The 21,634-nt window shown below is 51.7% G+C and overlaps 1 protein-coding gene across 1 annotated transcript in view; it reads left to right on the forward strand.

The window, feature by feature from the left end:
- Positions 1-21,634, forward strand: part of PLXNA2 (plexin A2) — a 264,936-nt gene that overhangs the window by 229,793 nt on the left and 13,509 nt on the right. The window contains exons 21-27 of the mRNA XM_019546861.1: positions 2,826-2,968; positions 4,745-5,013; positions 13,078-13,144; positions 14,279-14,425; positions 15,402-15,561; positions 16,426-16,529; positions 20,562-20,661. Of these exons, the coding sequence (XP_019402406.1) occupies positions 2,826-2,968; positions 4,745-5,013; positions 13,078-13,144; positions 14,279-14,425; positions 15,402-15,561; positions 16,426-16,529; positions 20,562-20,661 (990 nt within the window). The remainder of the gene's footprint in view (positions 1-2,825; positions 2,969-4,744; positions 5,014-13,077; positions 13,145-14,278; positions 14,426-15,401; positions 15,562-16,425; positions 16,530-20,561; positions 20,662-21,634) is intronic.

Genomic DNA, 21,634 nt, shown 5'->3' on the forward strand with positions numbered 1-21,634 from the left:
AGGCAGGGGGTCGGACTAGATGATCTACCTAGGTCCCTTCTGACTCTAGCTACTATGAAACTATGAAACTATAAGCCTCACCTCCGCTCGGCCCGTCCCAGGGCTGGGGAAGCTGAACCGAGGGGGCCACGGGTGGAAATACTTTGCTCGACCCCCTTAGAGCAGACAAAACTCCAGCCAAATATGTAGGCATGGTCCTACCCACACATACTTGTGCATCCCCACTTCACACCCATGCGCACACACACAGAGTTATTCTCACCCTCACAGACCTGTACACAGCCAGACAGATGCCACACACTGGTGCATATACACATGCACGTTCACTGCACTGTAACTTAAATTACTGCTCAGTAACCAAAAATTACTGCGCAGGACAGGTGCACATCTACACATACACACCCATACGGCACAGTACGCATGGCGACTTATGCTGACTTGGGTGTGAATTCAATACCTGCATGATGCAGGTATCAAAATTACACCAAATTAGTCACTGTGTAGTAACACACATATAGACGCCTTAGTGTGCGGTAACGCTGTGTAACTTCAGTCCCAAGTCAGACCACACCCAGCATTAATGTGCTTTAACACCTGCATGTGTAGACACCAGCCTGTTTCTGCTTACTGTGCAGTAACTTACTGTGCACTAAATTTAATGCAATGTAAATGCACATGTAGATGTGCCCACGAAGACCTGCCCACTAAGGACTCTCGTCAGGCTCCACTGATTGGGTGTCATCTCCAGCATCTAGTCTCAGGTCTGGGCTTCCTGATCACCAGCCCCTGCTTATACCACATGGCTTTGAACTGGCTCAAACCAAAGCCTGTTTCCAGCCCCAGAAAGGAGCAGATCCTCTGTGCTTTCAAGGCTGGTGTGCCCGTCACCCGCCATGGGAGGAGAGCCACTAACAAGTGTATCAGAGGCAGACGCAGCCTTGGCCTGCCTAATGTGCAGAGAATGGGATTAGCACTTGATCCTGCTTAAGTGACATGTCTAGATTTCGTCATGAGTCTGCTCCAGCCCCAGGCTGCCTGGGTCAGTACTCACAGTCCTCTAGCAGCCTTCCCTGAGGGGCTTTAAAAAACCAAAAATAAAAAGTATATGGGGATTCAGCCCCTGGGGAAATGGCATGAGCTCCATGAGGAGGGAAAGGGGACCAGGAGTGGGGTCATCCCGAGCCCTCCCCAGTCCCCTGGAGAGGAGGGAAAAAGACCCCCATGCAGCTTTGCAGAAGCCTGTCCTTAATGCAGTGTCACTGGCAGGAGGGTCGAGCACAGACTCAGCCCAGGGCAGAGTGAGGGAGAGTCTCGGGTCCCAAAGGGATGTGCCCTGGCTCTCATCCAGAGAGAGGTCATGGGTGACGGCATGAAGGCAGAAGGTGGGCACGTGCGGAGATGTGCTATGCACTTGCAGGTGGAAGGGAGGGACAGGGGTCTCTGCCTGCGGGACGGCTATAGATGAACGCAAAGCTATGCAGGGACCTGTTGGGAACATGCAGAGAGCGGCGCGCCTGCGTGAAGTCCATGCGCGGTCAGACATGCAGATGCAAGCTGCTTTGCCTGGATGCACGAGCACCGAGGATGGTGACTGCATGAAAGGCTGCGTGCAGGTGGGAGTGGGTTGCACGTGTAGGTGCAGCACCTGGTGTCTCCTGTGCAGCACGTGGCAGCCAAGAGATGGAAGAGCTCAACTGAACATCTCCAAATAACGATCTGTGTTCAGGATCAAAATGTTTTTCCTCTGGCTTCATAACCACAGATCAAAACAAGCCTTCCCAGCACGTCCCACGGAACGGCAGCACTGAGAAAGAACAGATCTCGGCACAGAAATCCGATAGATGTTTGAACTAGTAAGAATCGTCCCTTGCACATGTCAGTGGGCAGCAGTCTTGTCCCTGGCAATGAGACGAGCTGGGCTTGGCTCCCGGCAAGGGTTCAAAGCCGGATCCTGCGCACTGGTGCCTGTAGCTGGGACTGAGACAAAAAGCATTCGAAGGATGGTTGCTGTTTCCTTCAGACTTGTTTGATCTTCTGAAGGAAGCTCAGAGGATGAAGCGTGTAGTAGCACATTTCAGAGAGTGATAACGCCTATTGATGTCTCAGATGTTTTGCACAGGACAGGTCCAGCTGGTCCAAATATGATATCTTTGAATGCAGAAGACAGGGGGTGAGGAGCGTGCGGGATGGACAGCCAGCTCCAGAGCAGAGAGAGGCTCCCTTGAGACAAAGGGCTGATAGCTCAGACCATTAGTCCATCACGTTTAATAGTGCATCTGGCATATTATGCTTCAGAAAAGCATACCGCACACACAGATGTATATAATGTCTCTGTGTTGTGCCATAAACACTAGGATAAATCCTTTCCCAGCCTGCAGCAGACGGTTGATGCCCCGAAACTTGAGATTAAGTTACTGGCATTACCTGTGGAGAGGGGAAGACAGCGAATGTGGCAGGGACGTGAGTTTAAAAATAGGATCTATGTTTCTGTGTGGAGCCTTTACAAGTATTTTAGGAGCTGATACACAAGGTGTGAACCGCATACCAATTAACAGGCCTCTTTTGTTCTCAGCATCTGTGCGTTGTGCTGCGCTGGTGTTCACTTGCTCTCGGGTGCGGTGGAGTGGGCGCTTCAAAGCGAGGGTACACCTGAGCAACGTGTCGGGGTCCACGGTGGACCAGTGTCCCAAGCTGACCCAGGGCTGTCCCCGCTAGGGAGGCAGGCTCCTGGCTGTTCCCAAAGGCCCGTCCTCAGGTGCCTCTTCTCACCTGTGACTGCACTGCCACCTCACAGCCTAATCCTCCCCTTCCTCTTTGTGTCCCAGCTTTTGCAGAACTGCAGACAGACATCAACGAGCTAACCAGTGACCTCGACCGCTCAGGGATCCCGTACCTCGATTATCGGACATATGCTATGAGGGTCCTTTTCCCCGGCATCGAGGACCACCCCGTCTTGCGGGAGCTGGAGGTAATGAAACACCTGCGCACCCGTGCTCTTCCCCCCAGCATTGCTCTTTGTCTTTAGATGGCTTGGGATGGTCTTCTGGTTTCCTCTGGGAGCCTAAATTGAAAGTCACACCTTCCTGCCTCCCACCTTGAATCTTATTAGAGGCACTGAGATAAGTGCAGTGGGCATGTTCTGAGAAATGGCCCCGAAGTGTCTCCCTGAACCAAGCTGCCCATGTCCCTGCAGCCTCTTCTGCGCCTGACCCAGTGTATTTTATTTTGGACTTTTTTACTAAAGTGCCAAGATTGAGCTTGCAAAACCAGCATCAAAGTGGCTGCTTTAGCCCTCTAGGTCTTTATATACTATTCCCTTTAGTCCTTCTGTGGTGGAGAGAAAACCAATGAATATCAGCATGTGCTGTATTTCTGACATTTCGCTACAGCTTCCCAAGGGGTGAGTGTTTCACCCTGGAACAGCCCAACCCTGGGTTTGCTCTAGGTGGGCCATTTCCTTTATTCCACTGTGGTTTAAACAATTCATCCCTTTGTTAATGTCCCGGTGTCAGGGCAGCTATCAGGCATCGCTGCCTTGTGCTGTGGTCCCATCAGCCTCCTTCCAACCGAGCTGGCTCGGGCTGTCCCGTGCTTGGATGGGAAACTACTGCCTGGTGCCGCAGGAAGCGTATCACTGATTTCATGGGATTACCAGTCCCCCAGCAGAGTAGAAGTCCTGGGAGAAGCTGGGCTGGCTTCTCCACTAGGGCATATTGGCATCGCTCCAGGGAAGCCAATGGATCTACGCTGGGCTACACCAGCTGAGGGTCTGATAGCAGCTCTGGGCTGAGATGTGAGAGGCCGTGCTCGCTTCAGGTCATTACCGTCCTGTTATGCTTCATATGAACAAGCATGAACCCAGAGTCTCATATGGTTAAGTATATCCTCTCTCTATAAATCCCTCCTGCAGCTCCAGGCAGCCATGCTGCATAGCAAACAGTGCCTCTGCTTCATGGCACAATAGCAGCACTTCGCCCCAGAAGTGGCTGCAACTTGCCAGCCGATGAAGGCAACCCTTCGGGGGCACGGAGGGCGAGAGAGAAATGTAAGAGGTGACGGTTTTGTTGACCAAAGTTCTGATTAGACTCAACAAATTCAATTAAAGCCTCTTTCCGCAGCCAGAGAACGCTGCACAGCTGGCCGCAGCTCAGCTGGGGCCGACTCCGAACCGTCTCCCTCTCCGTTTCCCATTCCCGGAGCCCTGAACTTTCCGGTCCCGCACATTATGTTCATTATTTATATTGCCAAATAAGCTGATGCTGTAACAAACAAATATGAATGCCTTTTATTTGTTTTACTCATGAAAAACAGAAGCGCAGGAGTGATAAATGTGTTGCCAATTACACAGTTGCTTAATTATGTAACGTTAGTAAAAAAAAAAAAAAACACCCCAATACATAAGTCTCCAAGATGGTTAGTGAAGAATCGCTTGATGCAGTTCATCATTTTGACTCATAATAAATTACTTAAAACTGGGGCTGGCTGAAAGCCTCAATTAATTTTTTACAGTGGCCCCATAATAAAGCAATAGTCTAAATTAGTCATTCATTTACTTATGGGAGTGTCACTTTTTATGCAGAAGCAGCAAAAAAATGTGTGTCATTTCCGGGCCTCGAGGCTGGAAGCAGAGGCAGCATTGCATGCAGGGAGCCCAATTCAGAGCAGCAGCAAAGCCCCAGAGGGTCAGAGCAAAGGGCTCTCTGTCTTCCAGCGCGTCACCAAGGGTGTTGTCCCCTCCTCGCAGGTGCAGGGCAACGGGCAGCAGAGCGTGGAGAAGGCCCTGAAGCTCTTCGCCCAGCTGATCAACAACAAGGTGTTCCTGCTCACCTTCATCCGCACCCTGGAGCTGCAGCGCAGCTTCTCCATGCGCGACCGGGGCAACGTGGCCTCGCTCATCATGACCGGCCTGCAGGGCAAGCTGGAGTATGCCACCGACGTGCTGAAGCAGCTGCTCTCGGACCTGATTGAGAAGAACCTGGAAAACAAAAACCACCCCAAGCTGCTTCTGCGCAGGTAAGAGGGGAGGTGCTCGCTGGTCCAGGCGACTCACCTCCACCGGTCTGGGGCACACCTGGGCCGGGAGCAGCCAGCATGCGCCTGCCCGGTCCCAAGCAACAGCTGCACGTGGCAGGGCACGGGAGCAGAGAGAGAGGAGTCCCCCACCCAGTCGGCCCCTCCGTGGGCCAAACTCACCAGGCAAAGTTCCCGGCTGCTGTGCTTTCACTAATTGTTTTTTTGTGCCTCTTTGGCATCTCGAGTACCACGGGGATCCCTCCAGGCTCACTCCTCCCACCTGCACTGCAGTGGGGCGGGGGGCACTCGAGCTGCTCTGGCTTGAACGACCCAGGTGACGATGACAGAGGGCACGGCGGAGGTGCTGACAGCTTGACAGCTGAAACGTGTGGCTCGGTACTGGGGGGCTAGCCCCTGTCTTCAGGGTCATGAGTAGGTGTTACTCCATCTTTCCAGAGGTTGGGGTGGGGTGGATTAGTCCTGGCAGGCTTCATGGGCAGCTCCCCTCCCTTCCAACCTGGCCACCTTGAAGACAGCGGAGTTGTCATTCGTTCGTTTTCCTCTTTGTCGGGTGCAGGCCGTGCTCACAGCCGGTTGCCTTTTGCGGGTGGACATCCAGCTTACCTGGTCCCTCCACAGCTCTCAGCACAAAGGGGGGCAACTGGGAAATAAAAAAAAAATGGGTTCGTTGTGAACATCCTGAAAGGAGGGAGCAATGCATGGGGCAAAGTGGGAGCTCATGAGTGAAAGGAGGAGAACCAGAGCTAATAGTTTTCCTGGGTCCAATTTAAGACCGGGTGCAGCCGCCCGTGAAGTCGTGCAGTAGAGTGAACCCCACGTTACTGGAGACAGGGCAGGAAAATGGATGGCCCTTCCAGCAGCATTTTTCTTCCTGCCCCAGGCTATGTAGCATGACGTTACTTCCCAGCACCCGATGTGACAAGTGGGGCCTCCCAGTGTCCCCGGCCTGCAGTGGGATGAGCCAGCGGTGGCTGCGTGCACTCTCTTTGCAGGACGCCAGCACCATCAGCTTCCCTGCAGCCTGGTGACCCGGGAGGTTAGGCAGGCATCCACGTGTCAGACTTCCTGGCTTCCTACTTCACTGCCCCCCAGTTGGGCAGGCAAGGCTAGCGGGTGCTAAACAGGAGAATGGGGGCGGGGACGTGTAAGAAGGAAAGGAATTTCAAAATGGGGACAATTCAAGGAGCAATGGCCCGAAGTTGTAGCGAGGCAGGTTGAGGTTGGATATTAGGAAAAACTTCCTCGCTCGGATGGTAGCGAAACACTGGAACAGGCTCCCCAGAGAGGTGGTGGCGTCCCCATCCTTCGAGGTGTTTAAGACCCGGATAGACAAAATCTTGGCTCGGATGAGATAGCTGGGACTGGTCCTGCTTGAAGCAGGGGATTGGATTAAATGTGACCTCCTGAGGTCCCTTCCAACCCTCATTTTCTGCGATTCCTCACAACCCTGCTCCCCTTCACGGTTCGGCGTCACAGCAGGCAGGGAAAGCACCACCACTGGGAGGTCCCTGCCCCGGCACTCGCCTTTTGGCTGATTGCTCACATGGAGTAGAAACCTTTTGATGCAGACGGCGTGAGGAGGTGGGAACACACTCCAATAAACCCCAGCAGGAGGGTATGATCCGACTGAAACCAGGTGCTCACCAGGGGATGGCACTTCAAACCGGAGAAGTGATGTGAGCTAATGAACTCTGGAAGGCAAATGCTGTGCCCAAGTCATACGGGCCGCGTGTGGATGCCAGTACTGGTGGCCCCGTGGCGTCTGTCTGACTGAACTTTTTATTCCAGCTTCCACAGTGATTTTGCATATTGTACCACGGCACCCTAATGATGGCTCTGAGTGGCACCCCCTGCATGAGAGGCTGAGTTGCTATTAGAAAAATACTTTGGATGTTGTGCCTACTAGACATCTCGTTGCATGGTTGCAGTTCATTAACATTTCAGAAGCAAGGGGTAGGGAAGAGCTGTGGTAAGGACTATAACAGACAAGGTCTCTTCTGAATTGCAGTAGCTACTGTTTTATGGCAGGGGTTTTCAAAGGAGCTTGTGCCAGTCATCATGAAAAACAAACTTTGGAGCGTATGATTTCCTTTCATTTTAAAGGTAGAAAGGGATTCAGTGGGTGACAGGTCCCAGAACCGTAAGCGCCTTTCTCTCCTGAGTCTATACATCGTCTCCCTGGACTGCAAGCTCTGAAGGGCAGGGACCTGTCTGTAAATACCCAGCCTGCTTTTGCATCCTGCGCACAGATACGGTAGTGCCGAGCCAGACATTAAAAACCTCCGCGGACGAATATAACTCGCGGATCCAGAGGTGTAGCAGCCCTTCTCTGCTCACAACAGCTCTGGACCACCTCAAAGGCTTGCCTCTCCGTGGCCATCTATCACGAGAAGGACTTCCACGAGAACTGCCGTTTACCTGGTCAGTCGACGTCCGTTTAGCCCAATACCGGGGGCGCCCGTGGTTTTGCAGGCCTCTGGGCTGCGCCCCAATGCCTTGCTGCGATGGAGGTCGCTGCCCCGCTGCCAGCCAGCCCATGCTCCAAGCCATTGCCAGCGGCAGCCAGAAGCCACGGGGAAAATTTCATGGCTCAAGGAAGTTTGCAGGGATTCCTCCAGTCATAATGAATGTACTTGACAGGAAATTGCTCTAAATCTGGCGGTGTTTGCAGAGGCAATAACTCATCTCAGAAATGGAAGCCGTGTTAATTTCCCCCGTGGTTTGACGACTCGCTGTGAAGGCGTCTCCTGCCTGAGCCATCAATAATGACTTTTCACTATGCTCTAAAAATACAGGGCTCGTGATCTCAGCACTCTCCCCCCTCGCTCCTCTCCACCCCTGCCACCGCGGGAGTCGGTTCCTAGTACGGCACGCCACATCAGAGCCAGCCTAGCGCAGGCACGGGCTGATTCCCAGAGAAGCAGCCGCCGGGCCGAGAGATGGGCCAAACCCACAAGGAGCGTGTGTGGCCAGCCACAGATCTCGTTCAGCCCCTTCCCTGCTTGGAGCCACACGATGTGGTTATTCCTTTGTTCTCAGCAGATGACGCTGGACCCAGCCCTGACATGGAAAGGGTTCAGATTTAGGGTCTGGGCACCATCAGGGAGAAGAGCTGAGCCAAAAAAGGAATGATCTGCTCCCATGGATAATGCATCCAGCCCTTCATGTAGGTCTTCGGCTGCAAGAGGCTGAGTGCTGAATGTCCTCTGCCTGCCTGGGCTAAATCTTGACATGCGTATTAGTCCAATGGAGCACCACCCTGAGCCCCATTTGAATAAGGAATGGGCTCAATATCTTATTTCCAATCCTTTGAGTCACTGCAGCCTGGCCTTGACCTCCCCAGAGCCGGGCCTCTACTGTCCTCTGCGCACGCTGGTGCCAGCCAGATTTTCAAGTGAAATATGTGAGTAGACATGAGGACGGGAGACCCAATGCCTCTGTCTGCTCTAGCTGCCACGCACCTTGGGCGCTAGAAAAAGCCCACGGGGAGAGTAGGGAGCCCCTTGCCGTCCATGTTTCTGAACTGGGCTGCTTGGCCCCCACTGGCTCCAGCCATCTGGTCACGTACCATGTCTCCTCTCTTTGCGCTGCCACGCGAACACGCGGTTAGTGTTTTCCTACTAAAGAGCAGGCGCATGAGGGCACTTTCACTCTCCTCTGTGTCACTCCAGCCTCAGGGGTGAGGAGGAGGAGGAGAGATTTATGCTCCCTGTATTTATGGATGGTGGCAGGAGTGTGCACACACACGCACACACATGCTTGTACATACATGCTCACAAGTGCTTGCGTGAAAGATCATTGCTGGCCCGAGGGAAAGCAAGGAGCAGTAAATTCCCAGGTAATCCCTGCTACCCTGGAGCCCATGTCTAGCCTAGCTGTAATTACACGGTCCGCTATTGCAAATACGATTTGCAGGGCTGGGGCTGAGCTGCCCCCACGCCCAGCCCTGCCCCTGCTGCACGAGGGAGCCTGTCCTGCACGGAGGGGCTCTGGCCCCGCTTGCCCCTGGTGCTGGGGCTCAGGGCAGCTGGCAACGCCAAGGAGCGGGGAGAGGACTCCCGGGCAGCAGCAGCACTCGAGTAGCAGGAGCCCGACAGCGGGGCGGAAGGAGGTGGCTATTGACCATGTTTAATCAGAAACGATTAGCTGTGGATTAGCCCTGTGAATTATCCTCCCAAATCTGGTGGATGGCACAAGGAGACCAAATGAACCCAAAGAGTCTTCATTATCAGCCATTCAAATTTGCTTTTAATTTGATCATCCTCACCCCCTGGCATTACCAGAGTCTTTGCAAATGCAAATCGTTGCACAGCAGCTTAAGGCCACGGGTGAAAGGGGAAGTCCGGACTTCAAGCACACAACACATACGTGCAGCTGCAAGTTTGCAACCCATTGAAGAGACCAGTGAAACAGAGACTTCATCCTGCCAGACATGCATGGACAGGAAGGGTCCAGCTCTCCTTTGAGCTAGGTTGATGCTGGCCAGGAGTAGCCCAAGGGATGTCAGTGGAGGGTGGCTACTGGTTCCTCAGTTCAACCTTTGAACTTTTTAAGTCTTCTGCCATTGGGGCAGTGTCACCGAGATGAGCAATGCCAAGACCACCAGCATGGACCCGCCGCCACCATTTTCACCGCCACGTCGTCAAAAGATGTTCTGGGCAAGGCAAGACGAGACAGGCGAGGAAAGCCTGGAGCCTGGAAGCCAGTGCATAGCACAGAGCTGCTCCGGAGAGAAGATTTCTGAAGATCTTCTGGCTCTGCTGGGCCTGCATCCTCCCCAGAGCCTGGTACTCCCCCACCCCATGCTCCAGAGCCGGCTGGTCCCCCGCGGCCTCTCTGGAGAGGAAACATGAAACTTTTCCAGCTTCTTGTGCCAGGCTGCTAGAGCCAGCTTGTCTTTGCTGCATGAAGATCCAGGCATTTCAGCTGGAAACCTTACAAACAAGGCCTTTTCCAGCCCCGTGGATCTGTGCGCTCCTTGGTACGAGTTAGTATGCAAAGTATTCCACGCTGGAACATTTTGTTCCGAGTTAATAATGAATGAGCAGCCACAAAGTGAGAGATTATTTTATTTTATTTTATTTTATTTTCTGAGCTCTCTGGTGGCAGCAAGTGCTAATTGGTGTTCAATGCTTTCTCCCTTTCTCCTTTCCAACCCCTCTTGGGAGACAGGAGGAAAGCTGACATTAAATCAAATGACTGTGCTTGTTGCTGCCATAAGGAGCGTGCAGTGGTTCAGAGACCCAGACAAAGCAAGGGAAAATTAATAAAATCCATATTGATTTTTGGGCTCTCCCAGCTCTCTCTGTTTAGTTTTGTTTTATTCCCAGCGCCCTGGCAAGTCAGAAGAGCAGCCAGGGGCTTGGGTTTCTGGCGTCAGGCTCTTTCGGAAAGTCGTCTCCGGAGTGTACTTTGCCCTCGTTATGTGGTCAATATGAAAAGGGTTTTCTCCGAGTCTGGGGATCGTCCTTGCCGCTTTAATCTTCGGGAGCTTATTTTATTTTTTTAGAGACGGATCTATAACAGCATCTCAGACACCACAACCGCAGAGCAAAAACGATACCTGCTGAGGAGCCGGTGCAGCACGCTGAAGGAGCTGTTTTCTACAGCTCAGCAGCCCCGTCTCGTGTCACGGGGAGATCAGGCCAGAGCGCGGCAGGTGGAGCCGGAGGGCTGGCTGGGCAAGACCTCTGGCGCAGATCCCGTGTCAGAGACTAGCCCTGCTACAGGAGAGCAGGGCAAAGATGCACCCCTGGCCATTGCTCACAAGCAGCTGTGCTGCCTGCAGCACGATGATGAAGGATGGACGCTGCCTCTTTACTTTGCCTAGGGAAGGACTTGGATTGCCTCCTTTAACTGTTAATGCCGTCTGCAGCAACGGCTTCACTGTGAATGTGCCGATGGAGACAGCAGGATGCTAGGCTGTGCTGGGCACGAGCAGTGGGAGATGCTCTTTGTCCCCATTGCCCCTCAACTCTTAACATTTATAAGTGTAACATGTTAGCCACAGGTGTTTGCCAGGGTTCAAGCATGGGTTTGCTTACAGGGCTAACCCCTGGCAGGGGTAGACAGTAGAAAGAAACAGAAGCCTACACACCTGCATTTCAGGCAAGGCTAATGCGTTAGAGTCATTGCGACACAACAAGGAGCAAGAAGAGCCGGTTGCACCATTTGTTCTAATATTAGTTAGCAAGCTCTTCACAGTTGTTCTTGATTTCTTCCATTGTGTTAATATTCACAAAGAGTCTAGACAACCAGCTCTCAGACTCCTGGTGGCTCTCCATCTGTTGTGATGCATCACCTTAGCCACGTGCTCTTATTGCTCTACCCTAATTGGGCGACCGAAATAGTATAAGCAGCAGAATAGTGAATATGACAACTTCCAGTTTGTATTACCAGACAGCTAATCAATACAGGCTTACATGCTCCTGGGATTTGCTGACACTTTTGCAAATACTGGGCTGATGTCCAGGTGCTGAGAAAGGGTGGATAACACAATTGTGGGTAGCCAAGCAAGTTCAACTCACTATTGTTTTTCCTTTTTTTTTTTTTTTTGCTTGCTGAAGCACTGGTGAATTTACAACTGTTATTTAGCTGTGCATGCAACCCCTATAACATTACTGCTGCTGCAATACATTATCCCTTGTTTTGCAGCACTCTGTGTGCTTGGTACAATGCATAGTAAGAGACACGCCCTGACCCAAGGAGTTCACACCTAGGCAGGACAGATGAGTAAGGGCATGAGCCCAAGTCTGGGCACTGGTGACTGCCAGCCAGCTATCACCCACACTGAGCAGACCCTTTCTTAAGTAGTTTGAGGACATGGTGCTTTAAACATCAGATGCCTGGAGTTGGGTTTGCCCCAATGCTCCCAGCATGGCAGGCAGTAACAATAGGCTGCAGATCGTCTGTACAGAGGACTGGCTTCCCATTGCTAGGCCTGGCCAGCTATCCCAGTGCAGCATAGGCTGGGAAACCAGGATTTGCTGAGTGGAGTGGGCACTGTCACCTGTCAGTGAAACTGGAGCTAACTCCCAGTATGAAACCCAGCCTAAGAGGCATGCCAGGATCAGGAGAGCCCTAGTGCAGAGAGAGCTGGACCATCAAGGAGCAGCCTGGCATGCAGCATGGGCTCAGCTAGCACAGTTGGCTGGTAACAGAGGAAACGTGCTTGTCCACTGATCTAGACACACAAGCAGCAACTGCTCTCGGGAGCCTGCCTGACAGCCATTGCTGAGCACCTCAGACCTGGGTGGTGACCAGAGGGCTCCTCACCCTGCCACCAGCTGCCAAGAGATTGTCCCCCCATCCTAGGGGAAAAAGAAAAAGAAAAAGAGAGACAGCATTGCTTTAAAGAGACACCAGCAATCCTGCAGAGGCAGCATTAAAAACCATCATTAGGAGCCATTGTATTTAAATTAGAGATAATCTCGGGCACAATGTGGGGAGAGAATGCTGGGTGGGGCTGGGGAGAAAGCTGCAATTTCCCAGCCATTGTCACTCTGCTGTCCCCGATTGCCAGCAACCATGGCAAATTCCAGTGATTTTCGGAGCCACAGGGTATAATTTGCACCACGTGCAAGGAGCTGAAGTGCCACCAGGCATCCCCGTCAGGGGGGCTTGTGACAGGCTGTTCAGCTGGGCTTTGTTCCTCCCTGTTCCCGAGCAATCTGCACACAATTGCCAATGAAATGTGGGTGGGGGTCAATCCTGGAGGTGCTGAGGCCGGAGTCCCCATCACACAACCTCAGCCTTAAGGTGGACTCATGCCCCAAATCATCTTAGCGCATGCAGAAATTGGGCCTGGAAGTGAGTCATGCCACCAGAGGGCAAGGAAGGGGCAGAACTCCTGCTATTGTCATGGCTAAATAATGCCATCCCATTACCTCTTACTCCCTTTGTGGATGGGAGAGCAAGCGGTTCCTCTCCTGCCCATGGGTAGTTTCTCTTCCCAGCCCCCTGCACTAGCACAATGATAGGGACCTGCCTGGGCTTGTATTCTTACATGCACAGGATAAAGCACCCTTCTCTTTCTCTTTCCAGGACAGAGTCTGTAGCTGAGAAGATGTTGACCAACTGGTTTGCCTTCCTTCTCCACAAGTTTTTAAAGGTAAGAGGTAGACAGAGCATCCTCCATCCGTCATAGTCTTTGCTGCCTCCATGGACCCTGGTGGGGGGCTTGGCTTCTAAAACATCTGGCAAGATGCAGAAAAGGACCACTCAGTTTCCCTGGCTAGAATAAGATAGCTGGGGCTGGTCCCGCTTTGAGCAGGGGTTGGACTAGACACGACTTGCTGAGGTCCCTTGCAACCCCCATATTTCCTACAATCCTAGTTGCAGGGCTAGTGGTTGAATCTGAACCATGTAGGTGTGGAGCTGTAGTTAAACCAGCCACATCTAAGCTGACAGCCACCATGCTTGCCCTTGGTCAGCCCGGAGCCCTGGTAATACCACGTGCACAAGGTACACACCTGATGCATGTTATCCTCGTCTCCAGCCAGCTGGATGAAAGCAGTGAACACTTGTGGGCTCCTGATATAGGGCACATAGGAGACTTTCTTCCCTCCAAAAAAGACTTGCTTGGCTTATGCTGGCCCCACCAGGGCAGTGCTGCATAGCACTACGCTCGCTGCCGCTCTGCTCAGCGTAGCCCAGAATACCTCTGGTAACAGAGCTCCTGCTACCTCCCCTGGGCCCTACTCACAGGGTATTGGGCCTCCCTGCCTGGGAAGGTTTCCTGCTCTTCAGTCTCACTCCCCTCCACTTGGTTTCACCCCATTTCACCTCCCTGGACCCGCTGGAGCAGCCCAATCAGTCCATCTCCCCCTGGGTGCTTGCAGCTGTTTGGTACTTACAGGCAATTATCACTTCCTCTTCCCACCCCAGTTACAATAAATATTTGGTTAAAGCCATGCTTGTTTTTGGAAGCTCTGTGAAACCAGCTGAATGGAAATGACCGAGGAGACCCAGACTGTCAGATTCCTGCTTCCAGCCGTGCAAAGGCAGGGAGCACTTACTAAGGCCAAAGACAACAACCACCCCAAGCATGGGGGGTGGGGCTGGTTCTGGCTGTTCTCTCCCACCGGTGCCCAAGGCCCCGAGCCTGGCTCACGCATGCGCTTGAGGGCTAAGGCAGCGGGATGAGGCTGGAAGTTGATTGTGCATGCATGTTTGCGAAGTCCAGGCCCTGGGGAAGACGCACCCTCACCTGCCTCCGGGGTTTGCCGTGTGCTCTGTGCAATAGGAGTGTGCTGGGGAGCCCCTCTTCATGTTGTACTGCGCCATCAAGCAGCAGATGGAGAAGGGCCCGATCGATGCCATCACAGGGGAGGCACGCTACTCCCTGAGCGAGGACAAGCTGATCCGGCAGCAGATAGAGTACAAGACTCTGGTGAGTTGCTTTTGGCAGGGCCCGGTTGAAACTATGTTCACATAAAGCTCCAGCTCCAAACATCCCACCAGGACTTGGGAAGGAGCTGGGTGGGAAGCAGCTGTCCCCTCCTGGGAGAGCTCTGCCATGCCATGTAAACACCCACTTATTGCCTGGGCTGCAGACAGGATGGCCAGAGGGCCCGGTGGTTAGGGCACTCACCTGTGGCGTGCAAGACGAGGTCCAGGTCCCTGCTTCAGTGGGCTGCTGCCTCAGCATTGAGCTCCGAGTTGCTCCTGGGTCTCTCCCTCACCCCGGTTCTGAGCAGCCCCTAAAACCTCCCCTGTGCAAGCTGCATTGAAACAGGCTGGTCCCCATGACACACGTTAGTTCAACCATTCCCCATTTTCCAGTGAAAAGACCATTTTGCTGGGAAGTTCCCATCCAGCTTGGAGAGCTTCACATGCACTGCCCTGGCACCCCCAGGCTGGAGCAGGCTGCTCCAGAGCAGTCTCAATCCTTCATCCTGCCCACAAGCAGGAAATGCATGGCTTTATGACCCAGACCCTCAGCCCTCTCACCCAGTCTCCTGTATTCACGCCCCAACTCTGGAATGGGAGATAAGTTGTGGGATGCCAATTCCCGCAGCAGAGTCCATGCACAAAGCCTCAGGAGTTAGTGCACAGTTAAGTGTTTGCCATGATTTGCACGTGCAGAATGTGTGCACAGTCCCATCTGCCAAGGTTTCAAAGAGGCATCCTATGGGGATCGTAGATCTCTGTAACCCCTTTTTAGCTGCATGCCTCTCTAAATTAAGAGTTTGTTCCAGGCATGTCATGAGCTTCCCAAAGGCAACAGCAGTGATACCCAGGTGGTCCCACAGCATTAGGTGGGACCTCCACAGGGGCGGGGGGCCATGCCAGAGGGCAAAGGCAGTCACTGCTCTGTGAGATGTCTGTCAAAAACCTTTTGAGAACCATTCAGGCCACTTTTCTAGATCCTGAACTGTGTGAACCCTGATAATGAGAACAGCCCAGAGATCCCAGTGAAGGTGCTGAATTGTGACACCATCACTCAAGTCAAGGAGAAGATCCTGGATGCGGTGTACAAGAATGTCCCGTACTCCCAACGGCCGAGGGCTGTCGACATGGACCTAGGTAAAGGTCTCTGCCCTGTGGGAGTGGGGAGGAGATGGACAGCCAGGGCTATGCCAGTTCTTAGACAAGCTTTAAAGGAGGCCGACAGCCCTGGCTGGATCCAGGAGGCAGGCTCTGCGCAGCAACTCCCTTGCACTTCCACACCACCTGCCCCATTGACTCACGCCAGAGCAAGCGCTGAGACAAACTCTTTCCCTGCATCAACCTTTGCACTTCGTGGTCCCAGTTAGCCTGGGTCATTTGTGGCTCCCAAAAAAAAAATAGGAGCGCTATTGTCCAGGGATCAAGCAGCTCATCAGACCCCTCCGAGCCCTGCCAAGCAAGGCCCCTGCCGCCAGCCAGGTACGTGCACTAGCACTGCAGAGGGATCTCTGCCTTGGGTCAGACTGCCCTCTTACCTCCCCACCCCCCACTCCCAAATCATAGTACATTTTCCAGCCCTGGGGTTGGGGAAGCTTCTGCTCACAGCTCCAAGGATGTACTCTCCTTGGTGGAAACAAGAGCAGAATTCAACCCTGCTTAGGCCAGAGGTATGTCGCAGGTGAGCCTGCTCACAGAAGTCAAACCGTGAGAAGTTAGAACCAACGTACATGTGTGGCACAGGGGAGCCCCTGCCCCGGAGTACGCATACCCCTGGCCGAATCAAGGCTCAGTTGGTCACGCGATCAGGTGCCTGGGTCCCAATGCACAGCCTGCTCCTTTGTGCCCAGCAGCCATGGCGCAGTTTACTCCAGACTTATTCCTTGAGCCTCTCTGCCAATGCATCTGTATCTCCTGAGGTTGGAAGCGGAGGGAAGGAGTTGCTGGCAATACCCCCACCCCCTCCCCAACTGCTGCCTCACCTCACCTTTCCCTCCCCTGCAGAGTGGCGCCAGGGACGGATAGCTCGGGTAGTCCTGCAGGACGAAGACATCACCACCAAAATAGAGGGAGACTGGAAGCGGCTGAACACACTGGTGCATTATCAGGTAATAAGAAACCCCCACCTGGTGCACATCTCCCAGAGCCTGCCAGGAGAAGGAAAACAGAAAACCAATTCCTCGGCCTCTCATCTGACAAGACAGTCAGGGAGGTCGAGTCCCAGCCATAAGCCAGGCTGGTTCAAGGTGCTTGTGCATTAGACAGGGAGGCGGCCCCGACATGGATCTTATAGAAACTAGTCCATTTTCAATTCTGCCAAATTAAAAATGCCAGCAGCTCATGAGATGGACACGGTATGCAGGGAGGGCTGTGCTGCTGCCAGTAAGGGGCAGAGGAGACCACGAGGGGCTATCATGCCCCAAATCCACAGGTGACAGTGGAAGCCCGTGGGTGAAACCTTACTGTCATGTCACCTGTATGATAGCACCGACCCCCTACCCAGATGGAGATGCCACTGCTGCAGATTCGGTGCATGCGTCCTGTAGTGCCCAAGCCTCCTGCAGCCCTCTCCCATCACAGGACTAATCCTACCTTATCCTGCTGAGCATGATCCTACCCTAGGGCGGTACAGCTGCAGGTGATAGCTGGGCAAGCAATTATCTGGCATTAGGATGATGATTTAATTCCTCCCCCACCCCCCTTAATCCCACATCTCTTCTACAGCTCTTTGGGGCAGGATTTTCAGGGGGTTTTTTACATTTACATGATAAGATAGTAACATGTGCAGCAGCAGGCACTGATACGGGTACGTCCAGTCCAGCCAGGAATCTGTTTTTCCTATTCCATCCTTTGTGGACAAGCCAAAAAGGATGCAAGAGGAAATCTGCACTTTTCAGTAGACGTTTTAACTGCCTTATGTTAAAAGAGGAGAGAAATATAGACCTGCTACAGGTTTCCACTGAGCATTAACATACCTGTAGAATGGGTCTCATTTTGTGCTGACCTCTAGACAGCATTTAGAATAAATTTGCTGGAAATCACATTACATTTCAGCACAGTCCTGTTGGTTTCATCCCCATTTAGCACTATAGGATGTCCACGCCCAGCTTCCCCTCCCCCCAAGGAATAAATGAAGTACTGAATTTAAACACAAGAGCAATGCCGTGGCATGTGCAAGGTTAACTCAGAGGCAGCAAACCATGAAGAGCTGTCAGCCAGAGACTGGAAGAGCTGAGAAATTAGAAAAGAAAAGAAAAGACTCCTAAATGACAAATAAGTAGCAGCCAGGAAAGGCCTGTATGGAGTCCCAGCCACCTAGATGGGTTCGACTATTGAACCCCACACCTGGGAGTTGATGAGCATAGCCAGTATCCTCTCTGCTGTTCCCCTCTCTCCATCTTTCGTCTTGTGTTTTTTAAAAAGGTGTTCCACACCACATGGGGGAAGCAAGGCAACCAGAATATTTATAAAATTATACTAAAAGTCAGCCAGCTTCTCGCGCATCTCCAGGGCTCGTGGAAGCATGGCAACAATGGGGTGAGCCTGGAAAGGAATGCATGTTACATCTGATGCCAATTTGTACACTGGTGCTTTTTAGCTGACAAGTCATCCGAGCCAAAACTTTAGCAAGTGAGAACGCTCGATGGGTCTGGAATTTTTAATACTTTGCTCCTAGTTAACTGCGGCTCTGACGAAACCGTATCCAGCCTCAGCGGCCTGGGAATCGTTGCTTCTGCATGTACAAACCCGAAGCTGCTTTTGTAGTCCACGCGCTGGAATACTTAGATTTCACCTTAGTGAAATTAAACCAAAGTGGCAGCTAATAACAGCCTAAGAAAATAATATCACTACTGATAGTTTCTTCCATTGACTTAATAAATTGGGTGAAGCGAGGCAGGGACGGAGGAGGAAATAGCAGGGGTGCGAAGTGTTGTACTCCGCCAAATAGAAATGTTTCATTCTAGCTGTGTGTAACAGGAGTCCTTGTTGTTGTTAATAAGGAGGATAACTTAAAATGTACCTAGTGCCTTTCATCCTAAAGGATCACAAAGAATTTTAGAGCCCATTAAAACGTTAACACTCAGTCTGTTTGCTGAGGTGGAGTGTGCCAGCTGCTTCCCACTGGAAACACTCATTTGATCTGCCTGCAGTTGAAGGGACAGGAGGATTTTGGGGTAATTGCCCCACTTGGCCTTTGGTTCAGATACCACTGCGAGTTCTCATCTACTCAGCAGAAGGACTGAGCAGAACCAAGGTTTTCCATCTTATCAAAGCCACCATGCGTCATCTTTGTCGTCATTTGTCCTAGGCGTCATGTTCAGACTACCGTCAGGGACCAGGGCTCCACTATGCAAGCAGGAGATGCCTAGTTGCCCCGAGACACTATGGGCACATCTCCCCTGAGGTTGCACTTGGTGTGAGCTTGCAAACTTCAGGAGGCTTTACGAAGGGTTTGGATGAAGAAGGGCTTGGGATATCCAGATCAGGACACTATTCCATGTGACTGGGAGACCAGCACATAGATGGGCCAGAGTGGGAGAAAGGCTGATGGCTTTGGCCAGAGAAGTGGGGGGTGGTACAATGAAAGGTGTGATCCAAGACAGGGGCTGGACCCAGAGGCCTTGACGATTATACAGAGTTTAGACTTCAAGGGATGGGCAGCAAATGGCGAGTTTTCAAAAAAATGAATGATGGGGACCAAGCAGGGGGATGAAGGAAATTGTAGCAGCTCCACCCAGGACAGACTGGAGAGGAGAGAATAGGGTGCTACAGAGGCAAGAAAGGAAGGGGAAGTGAGCAGGATGTTTTGGCTACAGGCATAGTATTGCAGGATCAGATTTTGTATAGAGCAGTTTCAGAGAGCCTGGATGCACGAGGGGAAGAGAGAGCAGACAGGGGATTTATCAGGAAAATAGCAGCATGCCGAGCACTGCAGAGAAGTGGAAGTGGGGAGAAGATGAAGGAAATAAAATGAAGAGCTCTTGTGGGAGGTACGAGACAGAGAGAGTCTGGCCTGGTCAGAGCGGGATAGGTTTTAGTGCTGTTGTTAGAGAATTGATAGCAGAGCACCGAGGGAGAAGAGAAAGCTTAGGGAAGATACTGTCCTTCACAGCCTCTGCCCAGAGCAGCTCCCATGTGTGTACAATAGTGCACTAGTGCTCCCTGCTAGCAAATTACTGAGGATTTAGAGCCAGGGGACAGACAGTGGGGAGTGAGGAGACATTTCTTTTATGCCATGCCTCTCTCCAAGCAACTCACTTGCCATGTCCCAGACAGTGCATTAACCGAAAGTTACAGTAGCTCTCCCTGTCCTATTCCCTGGCCATAGTGCACCATGGGGCCGTTAGTTCAGAATTAAAATGCCAAGGTCTGTTCAGTGGAAAATCTGCAGATTCTTAATTAATGAAGATAAGTTAAAAACTTCCAATGACTCTTAGATTTACAGGGAGGGTAAAAATTAAACACTGCCACTAAAACCTGCTATAACAGTACCTCGTTAGCACTAATGTTCATTTATAGTTTGACTTGCCAGCATTTAATCCCTTTTTTTGGTGCAATAGAGGGACTGACAATTTAAGGCCCCGAAATGTGGTTTTATGGCTTGTTCGGCGGTAAATCAAACTTTTAAAGTTCATAAAAGTTGTTAAAATAAAAAATGGTTTAATAGGAATGCTTTATGGTCCATAACATTATTATAGCTGTTTTATTCCCTTTGCATTATTACTTTAATTGGATCGCAACAATTCTCAAGATCCTCTGTTTTTATTGGAGGAAATATAACCTTAAATCAAAATGACCAAAAATGTCTTCAATATGTCTTTTCATTTATCAGCTTGCTCCTTTAGGGGCTTGGACCTAAGCTAGTTGATTCCCCTGCTGAATCAAAGCAAGATAAAAAAAGATCTCTCTCTCTCTCTCTCTCATGTGAAGAAAAGAGACCAGCCCAGCAGAATTATTTTCAGCCTTGTCCTAATAAACAGTGCAACTTCAGGAGCTTCCAGCAAAATCTGCCTTCCAACGGTCAGTGCTTGCACTGTGTGCAGCTGCAAAAGGGCGATGTTCAGAGTCCTGGAGGTGGCATCCATACCCCACCTATTCAGGGCCTTAATCTCACCAATCCCCTTTCTGTGCCCCCGCAGGTGTCGGATCGCTCCATCGTGGCCCTCGTTCCCAAGCAGACCTCCTCCTACAACATCCCTGCCTCCGCCAGCATATCCCGAACCTCCATTAGTAGATACGGTAAGAAGCAGAGTTGGGTGCTGGGAATTGATGGCTCACCGACAGTGACCTGACTTTTCCACTACTAGAATCATCTTCAGATTAGAGCCTGGAGGCATTAATTAAACAACTTGATTAGGTGCCAGCTCACAGATTCCCCCCCTTTCAAGGAGAGAGCACATTTTTGGTGAGGCGAACACAGCCGCTGCCTTCCCTTACAGATAGCGGGCAAGGGACAGTTCCCTGGGTCTACAACAGAGCTGAACTGAAACAAGACTGCCTCTGCCCCAAAGCCAGGCATGTCTCATCACCCCCAACATGCACGTGCAGGCAGAGGGGCTTCTGCTTTGTGAAGGCGCATTGGCTCATGAGAATAAAAGCAGAGAAGGCCAAGGAAGCTGAAAAGGTAACAACAACAGAAACCACCCACACACACCCACCCTAAACAACCTTATTTTAAAAGCTTCCTGTCCAGTGGCAACTGGACCCTGCAGGAGATTCAGCCTGGTTTACTAGATCTTACAAATGGACATTGATAAGTGGAGCAGAGGATAAAATGGGAGGCAGGGCAGTGGAAACCTGCTTCCACAACTGGACAAGACCCATGGCAATTTAAAGGGAGAGTCTTAGTTTCTGCAGTGCACCTTTGCAAGGCTAACAGCGAAAGCCTTACTGGCCTAGCATCTTGAGCCTATTGCTCATCACTAGGGGACACCCCGATGCCTCCGTGCAAGAAGATACATTCACAAGTGGTGTGTCAAGAGCCAAGTCAGAACCAGAGTGAAGGCATAAGAAGAAAAAGGGTTTGCCATTGGTTGCACAATCAGTCAAGGGGAAATTTCCACGAATACAAAGAAAATCAAAGCCATCCACACCTAGCCAATTCTTCTTACAGTCCTAGATGGAGGACTCCACTTCTGTTCTAGAAAGCTTCCTGGGCTGGTTGCCAGCACTGCAAAATATTGTCTGGGTTGACCAAGAAAGGGAAAATATT

The sequence above is a fragment of the Crocodylus porosus genome, unplaced genomic scaffold (genome assembly GCF_001723895.1).
Source record: "Crocodylus porosus isolate Cpor-Errol unplaced genomic scaffold, CroPor_comp1, whole genome shotgun sequence".
NCBI classification, from domain to species: domain Eukaryota; kingdom Metazoa; phylum Chordata; order Crocodylia; family Crocodylidae; genus Crocodylus; species Crocodylus porosus.